The sequence below is a fragment of the Lathamus discolor genome, chromosome 9, assembly GCF_037157495.1.
Source record: "Lathamus discolor isolate bLatDis1 chromosome 9, bLatDis1.hap1, whole genome shotgun sequence".
NCBI lineage: Eukaryota > Metazoa > Chordata > Aves > Psittaciformes > Psittacidae > Lathamus > Lathamus discolor.
This window is the reverse complement of record NC_088892.1, coordinates 22,743,118-22,762,862: the sequence shown is the minus strand read 5'-3', so window position 1 is coordinate 22,762,862 and position 19,745 is coordinate 22,743,118. Positions and strand designations below refer to the sequence as shown.

The window sequence follows — 19,745 nt, the reverse complement described above, 5'->3', positions numbered from 1 at the left end:
TGTACACATCTGAAAAGGGAGCTCCTGAACTTTGCTTCGCAGCACATCCATCACAGGCTGGTTTGGGTTGAAGGGACCTCAAAGCTCCTCCAGCTCCAACCCCTGCCATGGGCAGGGACCCCTTCCACTGGAGCAGCTTGCTCCAAGCCCCTGTGTCCAACCTGGCCTTGAGCACTGCCAGGGATGGGGCAGCCACAGCTTCTCTGGGCACCCTGTGCCAGCGCCTCAGCACCCTCACAGGGAAGAGCTTCTGCCTAAGAGCTCAGCTCAGTCTCCCCTCGGGCAGGTTCAAGCCATTCCCCTTGGCCTGTCCCTACAGGCCCTTGTCCCAAGCCCCTCTCCAGGTTCCCTGTTTTATGTCCCTGTCCTCCCCTACCTCTTAAAAAAAAAAAAAATGTCAGAAAAAGGCCCATAAAAGTAGGAAGTCCCAGTAAACTCACAGTTCTGAACAGAAATGAATTCCAGTGCCCTGGAACATCCCAGTGACTTCAGTCCTACAGAAGATTTCTGCTGGGGTCTGAGACAAAAAGAGCAGTTAAGGGAGAAAGCCAACAAATGCAGGCATGAGCTAAATACCAGGAAAAGCTTCAAGGTCCCTTGGGATGAGATTCTGGACTAGTTCAGCACAGCTGAATTTCTAGGCCCACTTGCATAACACGATGAGCCACGTGCTGAAATCTTCTACCTCCAGCATCTGGCAGGACGTTCCAGTGAGATACCAGTGACTCCCCAAAGCTCCTCCTAGGCTGGGCTGGGTGTATGGGATGCTGCCACTGTTGGTCTGTGACTCTCCCAGCTTTACCTTGATTCCCCAGCACCAAACCACTTCCTGATAGTGGGAAGTGACCTGCAGATGAGTTATGTGGGGCTGAAGAGCCCCCCAGTGGCAGTGCCCCACAGCTGCCCCACCAGTCAGGAGCGGTTTGCAGCAGATTGGTGTGGACAGTGGTCAACAGTTGGCTAAATGTCTATTTGCTGGTTGGAGCAGGCTGTGACAGCAGTGCTAGAACCCTTTCCTGTGTATGGGTGAACCGTAGAACCCCAGCTTGGTTTGTGTTGAAGGGACCTTAAAGCTCCTCCAGCTCCAACCCCTGCCACGGGCAGGGACCCCTTCCACTGGAGCAACTTGCTCCAAGCCCCTGTGTCCAACCTGGCCTTGAGCACTGCCAGGGATGGGGCAGCCACAGCTTCTCTGAGTAACTAGACCTGGACATGGCTTAGGCATTCCCCTGCTCACCTGGAGAAGATGCTCTAGATGATGATCCACCTTAAGTCACTACTCAAGAAAGTAGTGTTTTATCCTAGAATGGCACTGCTGCAGAACACAAGTGACTGTTTGCCTAAGATCTCTGCACAGAGAAGCTGTTCTGATCAGTTTTCTGGCAACATCCATTTTGAACACATTTACCACTGAGATGTATAAAGCATCCCTGTGGACTGCATCCTCATGGAATAAACTTTAGATTAATTTGTAGAAACTGCAGTGTAATAGAAATGTAGTTCTTTGCACTAAGGTCTTTTGACGTGCAGGAAAAGGGAAGTTTTAGTAGACACCAAAACCCAATCTTATGCCTAGTTTGGCTGGTGGATAGACCTGGCGCTTGAAGTGGAAGATGGAATATGTTTGTGCTTGTGCAACCCTCCACCCTTTCTCCAGTGGCCAGCTCTGTGATGTGACTGAGCTGGACTAACTGGGGTGCTGTGCTCTGCCCCTCCTTCCTGGTGCTGATGTCTGCTTGGCCACAAACTGGGCTGGAATGCTGAGGAGGAGTATGGGAAGGGACAGGGTGGCTTTGGACGGCAGCCTGCTGTGATGCCAACCCTACCTGGGGCAGCTGCTCTGTGCATCCTTCTGTCTTCATCAGCCTTCACTTGATGCTGCTGTCATCACCCCAAAGGAAAGTGTTCTCTTTGGGATGCGATAGGTGTAAGGTGCACTTCCTGGTGGTTCAGATGGAGCTGCAAAACTGGATTAAAGATATTTTCAGCTCCAAGTTCCTCCCAGAGGCCTCTTTGTCTCACCAAAGACATAGGAGAAGGGATGGCAAAGTGCCTCAGAAGTGCTGGTGCCCTGCTGAGGCCTGAGACCTGCCAATGGGATGGACTGCAGCAGATCCCAGTGGTACCCAAAGCCAGCAGCATCTTTCGCTTGGCCCTGGGCAGTGCAGCACATCTGGACACTTGTTTTCCAGTGAAAGTGCAGGAACGGGTCCCAGGTCCGCCTGAGATTCTCTATTCCTTGATGGAAAACGCCACCCCACAGCACAGTCCCTCTTGCTCATGGTCTCAAGGGAATAACTTGTTCATTTTTCCCCCACGTCGCCCCTCTCCACACCCACCTTTTGTGTCTTTTGAATTCAATCAGCTGGGTGACTCAGTACTAAATATAAAGCCGCTTCCGGCATCATCTGCCTGTGGCTCATTTCCTGGAGCTGACATCAGTGGAGCCTCTGATTTCCTTCTGAAAAACCAAGGCATGAGATGTCCTTTGCAGGGTGCTCTGGCCATGCCCGCTGGCTTCCTTGGTGGCTGCAGGGCTCCCTGCTCGACGCTGCCCGTAGCCTCGCTGTTCACTGCTAAGCTGGAGCGCAAGGGAAGTCCTCGGATCTGTTTTGCACTGCAGAATCCTCCTCTGGTTTGCAAGCGTGTTTTCAATCAAGGCGAACTTTCCATCCCTGCTGCATATGCAAGGGTTTTATTAAATAAGCATGAGGCTGACGGATGTCTTGCTTTCTTCCTGATGACAGGCTCCCTGAAAGAGCAGCTCAGGAAGCTTTTAGGGGGGAAATTAGCAAAGATGGGTTGGTGTTTTTTTGCTTTAAAAAGACTGATAAATTGAGGAATTGAGGCCAAATGCTTGCTCCTCACTTGTCAAATCCTTCCAGAGCTGTTTACATCAGGGCAATGTTCTCTGCAGTTGGTTGCAGCTGAAGGTGAAGGCAAGAAGGGCACAGAGCCTCAGTTTGTGTCGCAAAGCACAGGGGAGGGTGCTTCTGTCCATCTGTGCATAACTTCATTAAATCCTTCTCTTTGAAAGAGGATGTGGACAGAACCGGAGGAGGGGAGCGTCTGGCACATGCAAATGGTCGCTGATGCCAGCCACAGTGGATGGCCACTCTGCTTTGCTCTCTAGAGCCCTGGCTCAAAGTGTGGTGTCATCCTCATGATGAAGCAGACTATTTAGATTACCTGGCTTCTCCTCCAGCTGGTTATTCTTTTGGCCCTGTCTTCTCCAGTGGAGCCGGCTATATCCCATCAAACAGCTTGTTTTAGGCAGGAACTACAGGTGCCTGTAGGTAAAAATCTTCCCCAAAAGCACTGGGGCTGATGTAGCCTACCTAGGGAGTGGTGCATCGCCATGGTTTTCATTAGTTGTCTCGTCATGGCATCTCTTGACATTGCCAACAAGGAGTTGGAGTGGGCTGGAAAGCAATGGTTTGTGTTGGAAGGGACCATAAAGCTCCTCCAGCTCCAACCCCTGCCACGGGCAGGGACCCCTTCCACTGGAGCAGCTTGCTCCAAGCCCCTGTGTCCAACCTGGCCTTGAGCACTGCCAGGGATGGGGCAGCCACAGCTTCTCTGGGCACCCTGTGCCAGCGCCTCAGCACCCTCCCAGGGAAGAGCTTCTGCCTAAGAGCTCAGCTCAGCCTCCCCTCGGGCAGGTTCAAGCCGTTCCCGTTGTCCTGCCCCTACAGGCCCTTGGCCCAAGCCCCTCTCCAGGTTTCCTGTAGGCAAGAACTTGAACGTGCTCCTTTCTTCCCCTAGAGCTTTGCCAGAGGGGGGCAAAGTTTGTTCCTGAGGGCCCTGGCGAGAGCAGAGGGCCGGGGTGACTCCGGGATTGACCCCTTGCTCCATCATCACCTGGAAGGCAGCGGCTGCCGCTCCCTCCGCTGCTGTTGAGTAATCTCTGGAGGGCAAATACCTGCCCGTGGCCTCCCAGCGAAACTTGGCAGCGGGGCCGGGGAGGAGCCGAGTCCTTGCGCAAGGATGCGCTGGAGGGATCCTGCCGGTGCCGCGAGTCCTCCTCATCCCGGGCACCTCGTGCTCCCCTAGGAGGCTGTCGGGCGGGGGGAGCGCGGCTTGACCAGAAAACTTCCTATTTTGGAGCTGCGGGGAGCGGTGCGTGCCCGGCCCCGCGGGAGGAAGTGGGCTGGGAGCGCCGGGAGCGGGGCTCTGCCATCACCACACCCTGGTCCGGGGCATGACGCAGCCCTGAGTGGTGCTGGCACCGCCGAGCTGCTATTTTAGGCTGGGGTGTAATTGCAGGTTGGAGCAGGAGGGCTGGGCGCGGGGCTTTGGCAGAGCAGAGGGCTCCGAAAGCCGTGGAAAAACTGGCTATTGCGGAGCCTTGGCACACGTGGAGGCGGCGGTCCACATGGCAGCGGGGCTCGTGGCGGAGCCACTGCGATCTGTGCTGAGGGCAGTGGGTAGCGATGCCCGTTCCCGTCCCAGCAGAGGGAATGGGGATCGTGCCCTGTAGGATGCATTACCTGAAATAAAAGAAGTAGAGGTGTGAAGGTCCATGGGCTGGTGGCTTCTAGGTGTCCACAGTGTCTGCCACCGGCATCATGCTGCTTTTCTATCCCAGCAGCATGGATGCCAGGCACGAGAGGAGAGTTTTGTCTTTTCCCTCCCAAAAGCACACATTGCTCCTGCACTGGCTCTGCCATCGACAGAAGTCACATAACCCAGTCTGGGAGCTGGGTTTGCCTCAGTCTCTCCAGGACCTGCCAAGCCCCAAAGCATCAGCACTTCCCAAACCTTACGGGGAGAATTTACGCTGTGCAGCATGCTCAGATGCGGAGCAAGGTGCCGAGGGACTGAACTTCCCGAAACCAGTTTCCCCCTGTTTGGTGTTTGCCCCAGGATGTGGTGGATGCAGTCACCAGGTTGGAGCCAGGGGCTGCAGTGATGCTAAAGCTGGTTGTTGCTGAAGGTCAGAGCAAAGTTCGAGTCACTCTCCCCTAAGCCCTGTGTGATGCTCAGGCAGCCTGACCTCAGTGGAGTGCAAAAGTGTTTTTCAAGCCAGTGTCTTTCCTTTTAAGTTGCAGCTGCATTTCTGGGCATAAAAATGTCTATTTTGGTTCCCATTATTTTTACCATCCTGAGGAAGCTGTCAGGTTGTGGCTTTGGGGTTGGGCTTTGGGCTTCTTTTTATACCTCCTTTAGAACTTTACAGCTGGAAGCCAGATTTTCAGGTGCTACCCAAGAAATGGCACCGGGCACTGACTCCCTGTCCTGCCTGGCAGCACTTCCAAAGAGAAACAACTGAAAATGACCCTGTTGGTTCAGTGTTCTGAATTTTCGGAAGGGTCACAGGTTCTTCAAGCTGTTCACTAATGGAGCATTAGTAAGGGATGTCCTTTCCTTCCAGCTATGGGAGGGTTCAAACATGATGGGTTTCACAGGAATGGAAATTTCCGCAATGGGTGACGATGCTTTGGAAATCCCACTTAACCTTTCTGGTGACTGATTCTGCTCCTGTGCGTTGCATCAGCAATAACACAGAACATGATGCTTCTGTTGCTTGTGCCCTCCTGGTTAGTAGCAGATGTCTGTCCTGGATTCAGTGAGAGCAGGCAGGGAGGACTGAGGTAATGAAATGAATTGTATTATGGACCAGCTCTGCACTCCGTATTTGCCACCCATCCAGACCACTTTGTTGGTTTCTTTTGGAGCTACTGTGCTGTGAAATAGCAGGCAGCATCCTCCCTCAGTGTGGACCGGGGCCAAATAGGTCTGGATCTGTGTTGCTCTGTCTGTGAGCTGCTGTTGGTTTTAAAGATATCCATAGAAGAAGTACATAAAATACAAGCCCCATGTCTGTTTGGCTGGGCAAGCTGAGAGCCAGCAAAGCTGCACTGAATTTAAACCGTTAAAGGTGAAAGAGTTCTTTTTGTTTCAATAAATAACTAGAAGTCAGTTTGCTTACCTAAAAGCTTTATTATGTCGGACTGGCTGCTGCTCTCGAGTGTCCAGCACTAAAAGCACGGCAGCACTTGGAGCATCCCACACCCGAGCAGCCTGCCCCTCAGCCTTTCCAACGCCTCTTTCTGTGCCATGACCGCATCTCTTCCGTGGCTCTGGGGAAGCGACCTCCCATCTGCGGGGCGGGGATGCTGGGAGGAATGCTGGCTGTCCGGATCCGCGCCGCGGCTGGGACACGCTTCAGCCGGGCCGACGGACCCATTCCGGTGAGGAGCAGAGGTAAGGGTGCCCCCGGGATGCTGCCGCTCGGGGTCCTGGCCGCACAGGGATGCGAGCACACGCCAGAGATCATCCTGCAGCGACTTGTTTTGCTTTGATTTGTGCCTGCGAGGCATCTGCTGCTGGAGTGGGTCAAGGGGAATAGCTGGAGGCAGAAGGAAAAGATTAATTTGGGGTTTGATGCGTTTTAGATTTGGGATTTATCTGTGCACATGCAAACAGGGCAGCAGTGAGTGCCGCCACTGACTTTACATCACCGGGCTGCGAATGTCCCAGGGGAGGACTGAGGGTGTTGCCTTCCCAGAAACCTCGGTCTCGGCACATCTTAATCCTGTCTCGGTCTGCAGCAGCCTTTCCAAGAGCAGAGCTGCTCAAACTTGCGTGTTTGGAGAGTTAATATGTAAAGCTCTGCCTGCAGAAAGCGTGAGGAGCTCTGAGAGCAATCGGGGAACCGGCTGCGGTGGCTCCCCAAGTGTTGGGGGTCTTTTGCGGGGAGGAGCTGCGCTCCCAGTGCTGCTCCGGTGGGAGCGGCACCCGGCATCACAGCCTGGCAGGGTTTTGTGTCCGGAGTGAGGAACGTGCTGTGTTTTCTGGGGGACCCTGGCTGTGCTCGGTGCTGGAAGTCACCACAGACCCTCTCCAAATGCTTTAGCAGTCACTACTAGCTCAAACACTTCCATAGCGAATACTTCCTTAGCGATTGTAAGTACTGGACTGAAAAGCTGAGCTTTTTGTGCTGAAAAGCTTAGACTCAACATGTGTGGAATCCCATAGAACACATCTCGTGCGGCTGCTTTTGTTTATGCTGAACGTGTTGCTCTGAGGTTTTCTTATATTTTACTCTTACCCTGCTTTTATTCTGCAAAACATCTGGCTGTAAGGAATGAGTTCCACAGCTGGAGGACTCTCACACCCTCCTGAAGCTTGGAGTAGCAACGAGGCTGTGTGCTGTTTATGGCGCACACATCTCCTTAACCACTACACCTGTCCTAGGGGTATTGGGCACTGGCAGAGCTGCTAAACCAGGAAGGAGGAGGAGAAGGTGGCAAAGCAGCTCGAAGGGTCCCAAAGAGAACTTGTGTGGATGCTGGATGCACCTTGGAGATCCTGCCTGGCCTTGAAACTGGTGATTTTCAAGGCCAGGTTGGACGAAGCCTTGGGTGGGATGGTTTAGTGTGAGGTGTCCCTGCCCATGGCAGGGGGGTTGGAACTGGATGATCTTGAGGTCCTTTCCAACCCAAACTATTCTATGATTAGGGTGCGATTTGTAGGGATTAGGAATGGTTGCTCACAGTCCAAGTGTCACAGAGCAGAGCTTGCCACTGCTCCCCTTTGTTCCCTATGGCTCTTCCCCAAAGGAAGTTAGATTACAGAGGAGTATGGGGAACACCCAGCTGTCAGAGTGAATGCGACAGCACTATTGTGGCAGCCTCCTGGGAGGCAAAGACAGCAGCTCTCCTGCTCCTCTAGCTCTTTCACATTCATCTTTGAGATTGATGTTTCTGCTTTTGTCAAGGTAGACAGGATCTGAGCTGGCTTCTCTAGAGGAAGTAAATGTTGAAGTTACAGATTGGTTTTGTACTTCCAGAAGCTGCTAGGACAGCTGTGCCGCGACACTGATGTATTGCACTCTACTGATGCTTGCCTCCTCTGGATCAAATTATTTTGACTTCTTTCCCTTTCCCCAAGTGCTTGCTGAACAAGATTACAGGCAGCAGGGGAGGATGGGAAAAGGTTTTTCTTCATCACTCGGTTTTTCCAGTAAGAGATCAGTTACTGAAATTTGTGGTTTCTAAGAGACTTTTAGAACATAATTGCAATGCATAGAGCAGGGTTTGCAGTTTCTAGAGGTTTGTTTTGTATTTAAGGCATGCCCCATCCCTGGCAGTGCTCAAGACCAGGTTGGACACAGGGGCTTGGAGCAAGCTGCTCCAGTGGAAGGGGTCCCTGCCCGTGGCAGGGGCTGGGGCTGGAGGAGCTTTGAGGTCCCTCCCAACCCAAACCACTCCGTGAATCTCTAACACCGTTCTCTGGATGTTTATCATGGGGTCAGCAGTTGCCCAGCTGCTGGGATTTCATAGAATCATAGAATCCAGGGATGGGGCAGCCACAGCTTCTCTGGGCACCCTGTGCCAGCGCCTCAGCACCCTCACAGGGAAGAGCTTCTGCCTCAGAGCTCATCTCAGTCTCCCCTCTGTCAGTTGAGATCCCTTTAGGTATTGGAAGACTGGAACGAGGTCTCCCTTGAGCTTGGTTGTCCCATTTCAGGCCAGATCTTCAGACTGGTGCACACACTGCAGAATCGCTCCACCACAGCTGTACCCGGTGAAGGGTCGCACAGAACCCACCCTGCCAGGCTGAACTGCTGAGGCTCGCTTTGGTCCAGCTCTCCAGGGATCGCACCATCACACGGGGGGTTTGGCTTGCAGGAGCTTGTTTGCTGGCACTGAGTAGGCAGTGACTGTGCTGTGATTTAATTTAGGGATCTCGCTGATTGCCCTGCCTGGGCAGAAGGGAAGGTTACGAGACCAAGTAATGCTTCTTGCTTCATCTGTTTTAGCCTTGTGATCCTCGCTTCTCCTTGCTTATGCAGGTGGGGAACATCGCTCTGAGAGTCCCATCATACAGCGAGGGATGCCTTATGCTGAGTTTTGCAGTGGGTGGTAAGACGTGGGTCCTTTCTTGAAGTCATTTATGGCTAAGGTACTGAATGAGCAGTAGGAAGTGTTTAATGCTGCTTTTATTTGGGGAACTAGGCAAGAGTAAGAGTTATTATCAGCATAAGAATTTCCTGAGAGGCCAGCATGAGTTTTCTGTGCCTGAGCCAGGAATTTACATTAAGCCTTCCAAGTCTCAGTCCATTAGCTGACATCTGACCCTGCTCCCCCTCTTTTACCTTATTGCACTTAGGTTTAAATTATCTATGAATGTTACTTGCTTTTGCAAGTGCCAGGCAGGATGAGTGCTCAGCTCTTCCTTTCCTGAGAGGTCTCGAAAGGCTCACCTGGTTCATGTTGGACTGATGGGTTAATCGGGGATTTTGCTGCTCTGTTTCCACTGATGTGAGCAAACTGCTGCAATTCAAGAGTGAGATAAACCTCGGAGGTCATGGTCGCGACTGTGCTCTCATCCTGGAGTAGCTGCTCTGCTAAAACTGTGCCAAAATGCAACATTTGGGAGAAGTATTTTGCAAAGAAGCTTTTAAGGACCAATTCACTGGTGCCCTGAGCCGTTTTTCATCTGGCCTCTGCCGTTCCCTGCAGATTGTAAGTACTCTGCAGATACATGTAATAGAGTTGGAGCAGCAAGGTGGTCACGGCAGGTGATGAGTACATGCGAGTGCAGCAGCAGCAAGGTCTAGCAGGCAGCTGCTCTCCTCCTTGAAAGCCAGCTCTGCTCCTGCTTTGACCCTCATCCCATCCCCATGGCTCTGGTCATCCACATCAGGAGCATTCAGAGAAGGATGTAGGTTTGCAGCAAGCTATCCATGCTTTCTCTTCCCCTTGAGTCCTAAACCAGTTTTATGTTTCTGCCACTTCAGCCTCCTGATAGTAAATGCTGGTTCATGGTGGAAGGCAAGCATCCATCTGCTCTGCTCCAGGATTGCATGTCACTGCTTAATGTGCATCAGGAGCAGCTCTGGTTCGTATTCCCTCAGGGCTGCATGGGGACCATAGAATCGTGGAATGGTTTGGGTTGGAAGGGACCTTAAAGCTCATCCAGCGAATTGCGTACTCCAATCCCTGCAGATTTCTGTGCCATATCCCCAGCTTTGCAGCATTCTGGAGGATATTCTTAAGGTCAAGGCTTTCCTGGGCTTTTAGCAAGGGTCTGATCCCTGTTTGATGCTGTGAGCAGGTTTGATGCTGATTTTGGGTCTTCTCTGGGTACCTGCTCCAGCTCAGTTCTGGGTGATGAACACTTTACCATTTTCTGGGCGACCTCCTTGGCTGTGCAGGGTGTCAGAGGCATGTGAATTGGCTGATGGGTCAGCAGTTGTTTTTAATAAGGGTTTAAGATGATTGAAGCTGGTGAATCTGGTTCTGTCTTGAAGGGAAAGAAAACACTTTTGAGCATGCAAAAGTGAAGGATCAGCTTGTCCAGGCTGTCCATGGACATTTGGGCAGTGGTTAAAATCTGAGCAGGAGGCACAGGAAAACTTTTGCTGTTGTTTCCATACCATGGAGTGACCCTGCCTCTGGGCAGCCCGGGTCCCTGCTGGGCATCTCCCAAAGTGCTGCTTGGAAGAACCTCTGGCATCATTCTGCACAGGTTTAGCTTGGACAAACTGGGTTCTTAACCTGGAGGAAGGTGCGTGCCCAGAGGTGGACACCCCGTAAAGACATGCCCCCAATCTGGAGGGAGCGGCTGCATGCCAAGTGCAGTGACTAATTCCAGTGCGTGTGTCTCTGCTCCTGATGGATTTGACAGGCTTTTCCCCCGCAGCAGCAGGGTTGTGTAACAGTGGGAGCAAAGTCTCACAGTCTGCTCCCAGGTGACAACAAGCACAGCAGGGAGCTGGTCTCCCAGCATGACCGCTTCAGGGATTTGGGAGGATACAAAGCAAAACCCACTGATGGGACTGTTGCCGACATAGAGATGCTTCAAGAGCCCAGCAGCTGGAGGTCCTCTCTTGATGGGATTGGGAAGAACTGAGCTGTAAGTGCCTGTGCAGGGGCAATTGCTATCTGCAGTCTTGTGTCCTTCCCCTGAGATGCACCACATGGTTCTGTAGTAGCTGGTGGGCTACACAAGCAGCATGGACCAAAGTGTGTTCTCTGTGGGTAAAGGCAGTAAAGATGAAAGTGTGGTGAAAGTCTGGTTGCAGGCTGTGCTTGGTGACTGGATGGATGGAAATTGCCAAATCCAAGTTTCTGTGCTTCCCACAGCCCGGTGTTTGCTAACAACCAACCTGTGGGTGCTGCCTGGGAGGAACCTGAGGAACAAAACGTTGCTTGAAACACACAGACTGATTCATGAGCAGCAGAGGATGGATTCCATGCTAGGTTTTCATGTACAAGCCGTCCATCCCTAAACTTCCCTGTCTGCCCCAAAGTGGCAGTAAGTATTTATCTTTGAGGACTCATCAGACTGTCAGCGCACTGCAAGCTTTCACTTCCTCTTCTTGCTGTCAGGAGAGGCCAAGGGGAATGGCTTGAACCTGCCCGAGGGGAGACTGAGCTGAGCTCTTAGGCAGAAGCTCTTCCCTGTGAGGGTGCTGAGGCGCTGGCACAGGGTGCCCAGAGAAGCTGTGGCTGCCCCATCCCTGGCAGTGCTCAAGGCCAGGTTGGACACAGGGGCTTGGAGCAAGCTGCTCCAGTGGAAGGGGTCCCTGCCCGTGGCAGGGGTTGGAGCTGGAGGAGCTTTGAGGTCCCTCCCAACACAAACCAGGCTGGGGTTCTGTGTTCTTGCCAAAGGAGCTGGGTGGGGTGAATGGGGCAAGGCAGGACGGGGAGGAAGGGGCAGGACGGGGTGAACCACAGGAATCCTGGGGCTGAATCACCAGGATTCCCTCCAAATCAGCTCCAAATCAGCCGGGCTGCGTCAGTGCCGCCAGCCCCGGGGCTCTGCCGCCTGCCCGGACTCGGTGTCTGACAGCGGAGCGCTGCGTGCCGGGTCCCTGGTCAGAGATAGGCAGGTTCTGAGCTGTCTCAGGAGCTGATGCCGAGTGAGCCGTGCCCTGTCCGGAGCCCTCCGCACCGAGAGCAGCAAACGCGCAGGTTCCCGTGCGGAGCGCAGCGCGCAGGGGCTGAGTCACTGCTGCTCCAGCGCAGCCCCAGCTCGCTCCTGGCCCTTTGCTCGGGTGGAAAAGGGGCACATTAATGCCTTTCCCCTGGCACTTCCATGTGCGTCTGCGTTTGCAGAAACACCTCGGTGCTGTTAATCAGTCACTTGTAGCGATATTAAAGCAGGGCGGGTCTGGGAGGGACGGAGCAGCTCGGTTTTCAAATGAGCACGGAGCTGCTAAGAAAGCAAATCCTTCCATTTGGATCAGCAGCAAATTCCAGCTCTGTTTCTCTTGGAAGTGTTCAAGTGGCTGTTGGGAAATATTTGGTTGCCATGTGCTTTCAAAATGGGACAAAACCTGCAGCTTTCAGGGAGATGTGCAAGTGCCTGAATGCACATACCACCACCACCACCCCCCCGCCTCCGCTTTAAAAGGCAATTTAAAAGCAGGCTGAGCTGCTGGAAGTTTGAATTGAAGTGGAAAGTCCATGAATTGCTACAGCATGAAAGGAGAATTTATTTTTAGAATAAAGGTTTGTTTTGCTGATGAAGCACAGGGAGTTTGTGGGTAATCGGAGATATTCATAATATTCAATGTGAGCCTGATTTAGTCTGAGAATTCAAGATGGTTGCGTTTATTTCCTAAATAGAAAGAAATGTCTCCAAATTCCATCCACATCCCTTAAAAAACTGACAAGTAACAGCAGCAGTCTTTAAATCTAGGTGTAAGAATTACCTAGCTACACTTTATAATGTTGGAGTGAGTATCATAGACATTAGGAGAAGCTCTTCCCTGTGAGGGTGCTGAGGCGCTGGCACAGGGTGCCCAGAGAAGCTGTGGCTGCCCCATCCCTGGCAGTGCTCAAGGCCAGGTTGGACACAGGGGCTTGGAGCAAGCTGCTCCAGTGGAAGGGGTCCTGCCTGTGGCAGGGGTTGGAGCTGGAGGAGCTTTAAGGTCCCTTCAACCCAAACCAGGCTGGGGCTCTGTGATGTTTCACTGATCCTCTGTGCAGGATGCAGCTCCCAGGACTTGTCCACTTGGGAAAGAGGCTTGGGGATCTCTTCTCTGGGTTTGGATGGTCTTAAGGCGCTGTCTGAGCACCCAAGGGCATCCTTCTGGTGATGGTCCCACTGAAGGTGGGTTCCAGCTGGGGAAGCACAGGTGCTGGGGCAGCTCCATCTGACTTGTCGGTATTGCAGCTCTGCCTGGAGAGCAAATAAACGAGCCCTGATTTGATGGCTGCCCTGTGTTCAGGAGCTATAAAACTTGTTTGCACAGAAACTTTATACAGCCACTCTCGGGGAAGGGAGTTGATACTGGAAAACCTCAGATGCACTTGAAGCAGCTCTGATCTGCAGCTTAAAGAGAAGTCTGCAGGGAATGGGGGTGGGAATGGGGTGAGCTTTATGATCTCTTCCAACCAAACCAGTCTGGGATTCTGTGGCACAAACAGGCTGCACTGTCTGCCAGCCACACTCTTCTCTGGAGCATCTTTAGTCCATCCATATGTTATGGAGCTGCCTCTGGTTTTCTTCTGTGGAGTGAGGGATGAAGGCAGGAGCAAAAGGGATCTGGAGCAGGAATTGCTTCCTTATACACTCTGCTTATGTGTGCATTGACTGATAGCCTTTCTGTCACCAGGGTGTGAAATGGGTGCGGGATTACCAGCTCAATTCTGTCTCCTCTTTCCCCCTCTCTCTCTCTTCCTCCCTCTAAAATGGGTCTACACTGGTGGCAGGTACGTTCCTATTTAAGTTTGAAGGCATTACCCCTTGTCCTAACACTGCAGACTCTTCATTAGGGACATCCAGCCCCAGCCTGGCTGTGATTCTATCTGTGCAGAGCAACATAGCCCATGAAATAAATACACCGAGCTAAATATTAAGGAGGCTAATGGGATTTCTGACTTGGTAAGCAGTGCATTTCCCATCTTCTGAGGTCCACAGCTACCGTTTGTCTCTGGCTGTCATTGTGTGCCCTGGCAGGGGCTCTGCTCACGTGGAAGTGAATGCGCCGTGGTGCGGCGTGAGCAGCGTGGTTCTGTGTCCCCACAGAGGCAGCTGACGTGTGATCCCTCTGCCACTGTGATAAAAGGGCTTTCTATATCCACGAAGACAAAGGCTCTTGTTTAACAATGCAACTGTGCATGGAAAAACACGGCCTGAATGCCCCAGACTCAGCTGTTAAAAGCAAACAAACCCACAAAACCCCCACACAACAAAACCTGAGGCTCTCCTGCCCTGCGGCCCCGTGCTGGGGGTGATGTGTCTCCATTGCAGAAGAGCTCTGTAAACCTGCTTTGGGAGCTCGAGAGTCCCAGTCAGCTCATACCTTTGTGGCCCACTAAGCTCCTCATACACTGTCTTGTTCCAGCTTTACACACTTTGCCCTTCCCAGGCAGCTCTCACAAGGTCAGGACTCTGCTTTTTCTCTGTTGATTCAAACTCCCCCTCTCTGCTCTCAAGCAGAGAAACAGAAGGAAGAAGCGGTGTGAAAACTGAAAGGTGAACCCGCTTTTATAACCAGCCTGACTGAGCTGAACAGCACTGGGGCTGCAAGAGAGGTGGTTTTAAAGCGAGGACCCCCCCCCCACCCCGAACAACTGCAAGACATATCCAGAGCGTGGTGTTTCCATGTTAAAGTCAAACAGCAGCTTTCTTAACAGCTCTCAGCTTGTGGGGGTGTTTGCTGCTTGTTTTGGTGTGAAAGATGTGGGGGCCTGGGTACACAGCACGGGGGGCAGCTGGGAGCTGCTCTCAGGTCTCCCCTTCAGGAGCCTTCTCTTGTCCAGGCTGCCCCAGCCCAGCTCTCTCAGCCTGGCTCCAGAGCAGAGCTGCTCCAGCCCTCGCAGCATCCCCATGGCCTCCTCTGGCCTCTCTCCAGCAGCTCCACGTCCCTCTTGTGCTGCTGCCCCAGAGCTGGAGCAGGGCTGCAGGGGGGGTCTCCCCATTGCGCAGCAGAGGGGCAGGATCCCCCCCCTGAGCTGTGCTCACGCTCTGGGGGTGCACCCAGCACAGGGGGGGGCTCTGGGCTCATCGGAGCCGGGTCATGTGAAACAGTAGCAGAAAAATTGTGGTGTCTTCCTTTCCCCTTTCCTGCCAGCCCGGTGCAGCTTTGCCGTGGTTCCTCCCCTGCCCCATTCCTGCAGCACCGGCCAAGGGATGGATTTGGCTGTCTTGCTGTTGGTGTCTTGCACTGATGTTATCCTGCCCGCTGGCAGCTCCGCTGTTGTTGGAGGTGGGGTCCGATGTTCTTCCCTTGTGTCCCTGCAGTGATGCAACTTCTTGTTGACTTTCCCTGCTGCGAGCACCCGCCTGAGCCGCCTTCCCAGGCTGCCACCCTGCCCGTCGCTCCCGTCACCTCCTTCCAGACGGGCTGCGCAGACAGCTACAGGCAGACCTGTGTTCCGAAGCCAGCAAGTGCTTGTGAAGGTAGCTGGGGGGCTCAGACAAAAGGGGCTGCCCATCAGAGCACAGGCGTTTGTCGAACAGCTTCTTGCTGCTCGAGCAGCCCGTTGGGGCTCCTGCCTGCCGCCAGGCTGTAAACCTGAGCTCGCCCTCATCCTCTTCCTTACAAAGGAGGCGGCAGCTGGGCCTGTTCCCATAGGCAGAGGAGGAACCTTTGATTTCTCAACTCGGAGCGGTTGTAGCTAACAAAGGTGGAGCTGGAAAATCTGGGGATGCAAGTCTCATTTGAAGTTGCGCTGAGCCTGCCTCGATCCCCAGCTTTAGAGCTCCTGAGCTGCAGCTAGCATGGGCACTAGAACGTGCTGATCTAGCCTGCCTCTTTGTTTGTGCACAGAGGTTGCCCTGTTTGCACTGAGCCATCCATCACTGATCTCTGGTGGTTGTATTGGCCAGAGTGCCAACGGGACATCTGATGCTGCTGTCATGAATGGCATGGGATGGGGATGTGGGCAGGTCACTGGCCTTTGCAGAGAACCCCAGCCTGGTTTGGGTTGAAGGGACCTTAAAGCTGCTCCAGCTCCAACCCCTGTCACGGGCAGGGACCCCTTCCACTGGAGCAGCTTGCTCCAAGCCCCTGTGTCCAACCTGGCCTTGAGCACTGCCAGGGATGGGGCAGCCACAGCTTCTCTGGGCACCCTGTGCCAGTGCCTCAGCACCCTCACAGGGAAGAGCTTCTGCCTTGTATCTCACCTGAACTTCCCCTGTTTCAGTTTGAACCCATCACCCCTTGTCCTGTCACTACAGTCCCTGATGAAGAGCCCCTCTCCAGCATCCTTGTAGCCCCTGTTCAGACACTGGAAGCTGCTCTGGGGCCTCCCTGCAGCTTCTTTCCTCCAGGCTGAATGGCTCCATCCTTTTCTCATCCTTATGGCGACAGCTCCTGTCCAGGCTGGCTGGGTGGCACCTCCTCAGTGCCGGGGAAGGAGGATTACACAGATGGGTGTAGGCACCGTGTGCTTCATCCTCTCTGTTTCTTCAGCGCCGAGATCTGATCAAGAGCTCCACACCCGGGGTGTGAGCGGGGCTGGTGCCTGCTGTTTTGCACTGGGGTCTCCCTGCTGTGCCTCGCTCAGGGGACTGGAGGGGTCAGTGCCATGCAGACAGCCTGGTGCTTCCATGGTCCATTGAGAGCTTGGCTCTGGGGCCATAGGCAGGTGTCTGTTCAGACCTTTTTCTGGTAGGAAACCAGACCGATTCCTTCTTGCTAACAGCACCAGGTAAAGCCCTGTGCAGAAAGACCCCGTTCAGCAGCTTTGCTCTTTGGCTGCGGTAGCTGTGTGCTCTCGGGGACAGGCAGGCAGAGCATTCACTCTTGCATTAACACTTTTAACTCTGGATTCTGATCGTGTTCAGGAGATCCCTGGAGATGTGAGCTCCCCCAGCCTACAGAACACACTGCTGGCAGGCACCTTCACGTGTGCCCATAAAATAAATACACACAGCTAAATATTAACAAGGCTAATGGGCTTTCTGACTTGTTAAGCAGTGCATTTCCCATCTTCTGAGCTCCACACATCTGTTTTCTTTGTGGAAAGATAAACGTGGCCTCGAGAACTGTAGCGACCTTGGTACTGCCTGTTGCTGTGTGGCTGTCCAGCACTGCAGGTGTTTGAAGGCAGCCTGGTTTCATGGTGTCCCTTTTCTCTCTGTAGGTACTCCCTAAGTTCATGAGATGGCCAACACCATGCAGATCTCCAAAGATGACCTGGAGGACCTCAAGGAGGCCTTTGCCAAAGTTGGTAAGTCACAGTGTGGAGGGCACCTTGCTCCTGTCTGCTGTGAAATGGGTTTATCCCACCCCTGTGCGTGGTATATGGGCAGTCTGTTGCTCTCGTGGTCTTCTGCATGCCAGGGAGTCTCTTGGCAGCCTTGTTGCTTCTGGCTTGTCACTTCTAGCCAAGGAGCACAAAGGGATGTGGTAGCCGGGCTGTCAATGAGCACTGGCACAGAGCCTTGCCCTGTTGCTCCTGATTCGGCTTTGTTGGTTCCTGATGGCAGGAGACGCATCCAAGCCGGTACTGCAGTACTGCAGCCCAGGCAGCAGCCAGGGCTGGCACAGAGCTCTGCTCGGAGGATGCTGGTTTTGGCAGGTCGGCCAGTCCGTGCACATGTAAATGTAGGGGCTGTGTTTCTGGTTGGGGCAGGTGCATTGAGGCACTGTTTGAGAGCTTGGAGGCAAAACCTAATTAGTGTCTGTTTACCTGCCATTATGGAGCAGCTTGCGGTGGGGAGAAAACGCTCTGCGGCTGCCGTGCACGAGCATTGCCCTCTGGTGGCTCCAGTTCTTATCATAGCATCCCAGCCCGGGTTGGGCTGAAGGGGCCTCAAAGCTCCTCCAGCCCCAGCCCCTGCCATGGGCAGGGACCCCTTCCACTGGAGCAGCTTGCTCCAAGCCCCTGTGTCCAACCTGGCCTTGAGCACTGCCAGGGATGGGGCAGCCACAGCTTCTCTGGGCACCCTGTGCCAGCGCCTCAGCACCCTCACAGGGAAGAGCTTCTGCCTAAGAGCTCAGCTCAGGCTCCCCTCGGGCAGGTTCAAGCCATTCCCCTTGGCCTGTCCCTACAGGCCCTTGTCCCAAGCCCCTCTGCAGGTTTCCTGCAGCCCCTTTGGGCACTGGAACTGCTCTAAGGTCTCCCATTCATGCAGCAGAGGGGAAGAATCCCCTCCATAACCTGCTGCTCCTGCTTCAGCTGTTGCAGTGCTTTTTATCCTTCTTTTGAGCATCCTTTTGGTGAAGCAAATTGGTTGTTGCCTGGCATCTGTACTGGGTAAACTGCTCTCTAGAACAGGGTGCTCTTAAACTCTCTTTTGCTCTAAATTTGCAATCTACAGAGAGAAATAAGAATTTCAAAGGCAACTGATTCTCCCAGAGCAGTATTTCCTATTGGGACATGATGCAAGTTGTATTTTGGGCAGCTCCCTCTCCTGTTGCTCTGCCCCGGGACTTTGCCAGCCAGTGGTAGTGAGCTGCTGCAGAGGGAAATAGGTGACCATGGTGCTTCTCGTTGTGTAACGTGCCTCGGAGTGCAGCCCTTAATAAGGCTGGGATGCAGACAGCCCATTCAGTCCTTGGATAAACTCACAATGATTAACCTGGCTGGAATGAGGTGGCTTTTTGTCACGAGTATGTGGGAAACGTTCAAGATGAGGTTGGTGGCTGCCTGTGCACTGGGAACATGGAGAAACCCCTGTCAGGAAACCAGCTCACCCTGCTCGGAGGTGGGGCCGCTTCGGTTTTAAATTGTCATGGCAGTGTCACAGCCGAAGGGTCACCGAGAAATGCGGTGATCAGCCCGGACATACCCACAGGTGAGATGGGATCTGCCAGGCCTTTTCACCTGCCTCCTGTATGGTGAGCTCCAGGCATGGTCCAGCCCGCAAGCACTGCTGTGGGACACTCCTGTCAGGGGTGTCTTGAATGCTCTCATTCCTTTTATTCTTGCCTAAAGGAGCTGTATTTGCCCTGGGATACAGAACTGGTCGCTAACTGGTTGTTGGCTTTTGCTGTGAACTTCTAATGTGCCTCGTGAATGTGAAGAGAAGTTCTAGGGCTGCTGTTTAAAATGAAGCCTTTTTCATCTGGGGAGGAAGAGGCCATGGAGCTGCTGCGAGGGCTGGAGCAGCTCTGCTCTGGAGCCAGGCCGAGAGAGCTGGGCTGGGGCAGCCTGGAGGAGCCCCAGGTTGGACACGGCTTGGAGCAAGCTGCTCCAGTGGAAGGGGTCCCTGCCCGTGGCAGGGGCTGGAGATGGATGAGCTTTAAGGTCCCTTCAACACAAATGAGTCTGGGTTTCTATCTCCCAGCTACCTGGAAGCCTTGCACCACAGCTCAGAGCATGGTTATAGCAAAGCTCAGGTGGTTGGCCCTTACGATGTCGCAAAGTAGGTGTGGGAAGGAGGAAGCATCTTGCCTGGTGGCTTCTGCCCACCAAGATGTGCCTGCTCCACTGTGTGGCTGCATGGGCTTCCTGGAGACCTGCTTTAATTCTAGCATGGGACAAGTTGCTGCTCTGGATGTGCAGGTTGATGAACTTGAAGGGTGTGTGACAAGGTTTTCTGTATGCAGCTCGACCAGACCGAGGCAGTGAGGTGTGTTACTGTGCTCTCTGTCACCATGCGCCTTCCATGCCACTTGCTGGTATCCCCTATTTCCCATGAAGCTGCTTTGCTGTCTGCTGACAGCCAGCAAAACGCAGGAGTCCCAAAAACTCCTTATTGCTTTATTTAGAAGTCCACACGTGAGAATCCGTGCTTTAAAGTTAGCACTAAGGTCAGCTGCATCTTCAGCAAGCAGCTCCCAGTATCCTGCAAGCAGGTCTTCGTGTTGGGAATGATCCAAGTAGTAA

General features: G+C 53.4%; 1 protein-coding gene across 3 annotated transcripts in view; it reads left to right on the top strand.

Annotated features, from left to right (window-relative positions):
* The window catches only part of PLS3 (plastin 3), a 46,589-nt gene that overhangs the window by 10,304 nt on the left and 16,540 nt on the right, over positions 1-19,745 (top strand). For 2 of the 3 annotated variants that reach the window (XM_065689279.1, XM_065689281.1), the window contains one exon: positions 17,055-17,141. In XM_065689279.1, the coding sequence (XP_065545351.1) occupies positions 17,075-17,141 (67 nt within the window). In that variant the 5' untranslated portion in view covers positions 17,055-17,074. Of the gene's footprint in view, positions 1-6,115; positions 6,208-17,054; positions 17,142-19,745 lie in introns of those variants that run through there. The other variant, XM_065689280.1, reaches the window with a different exon arrangement.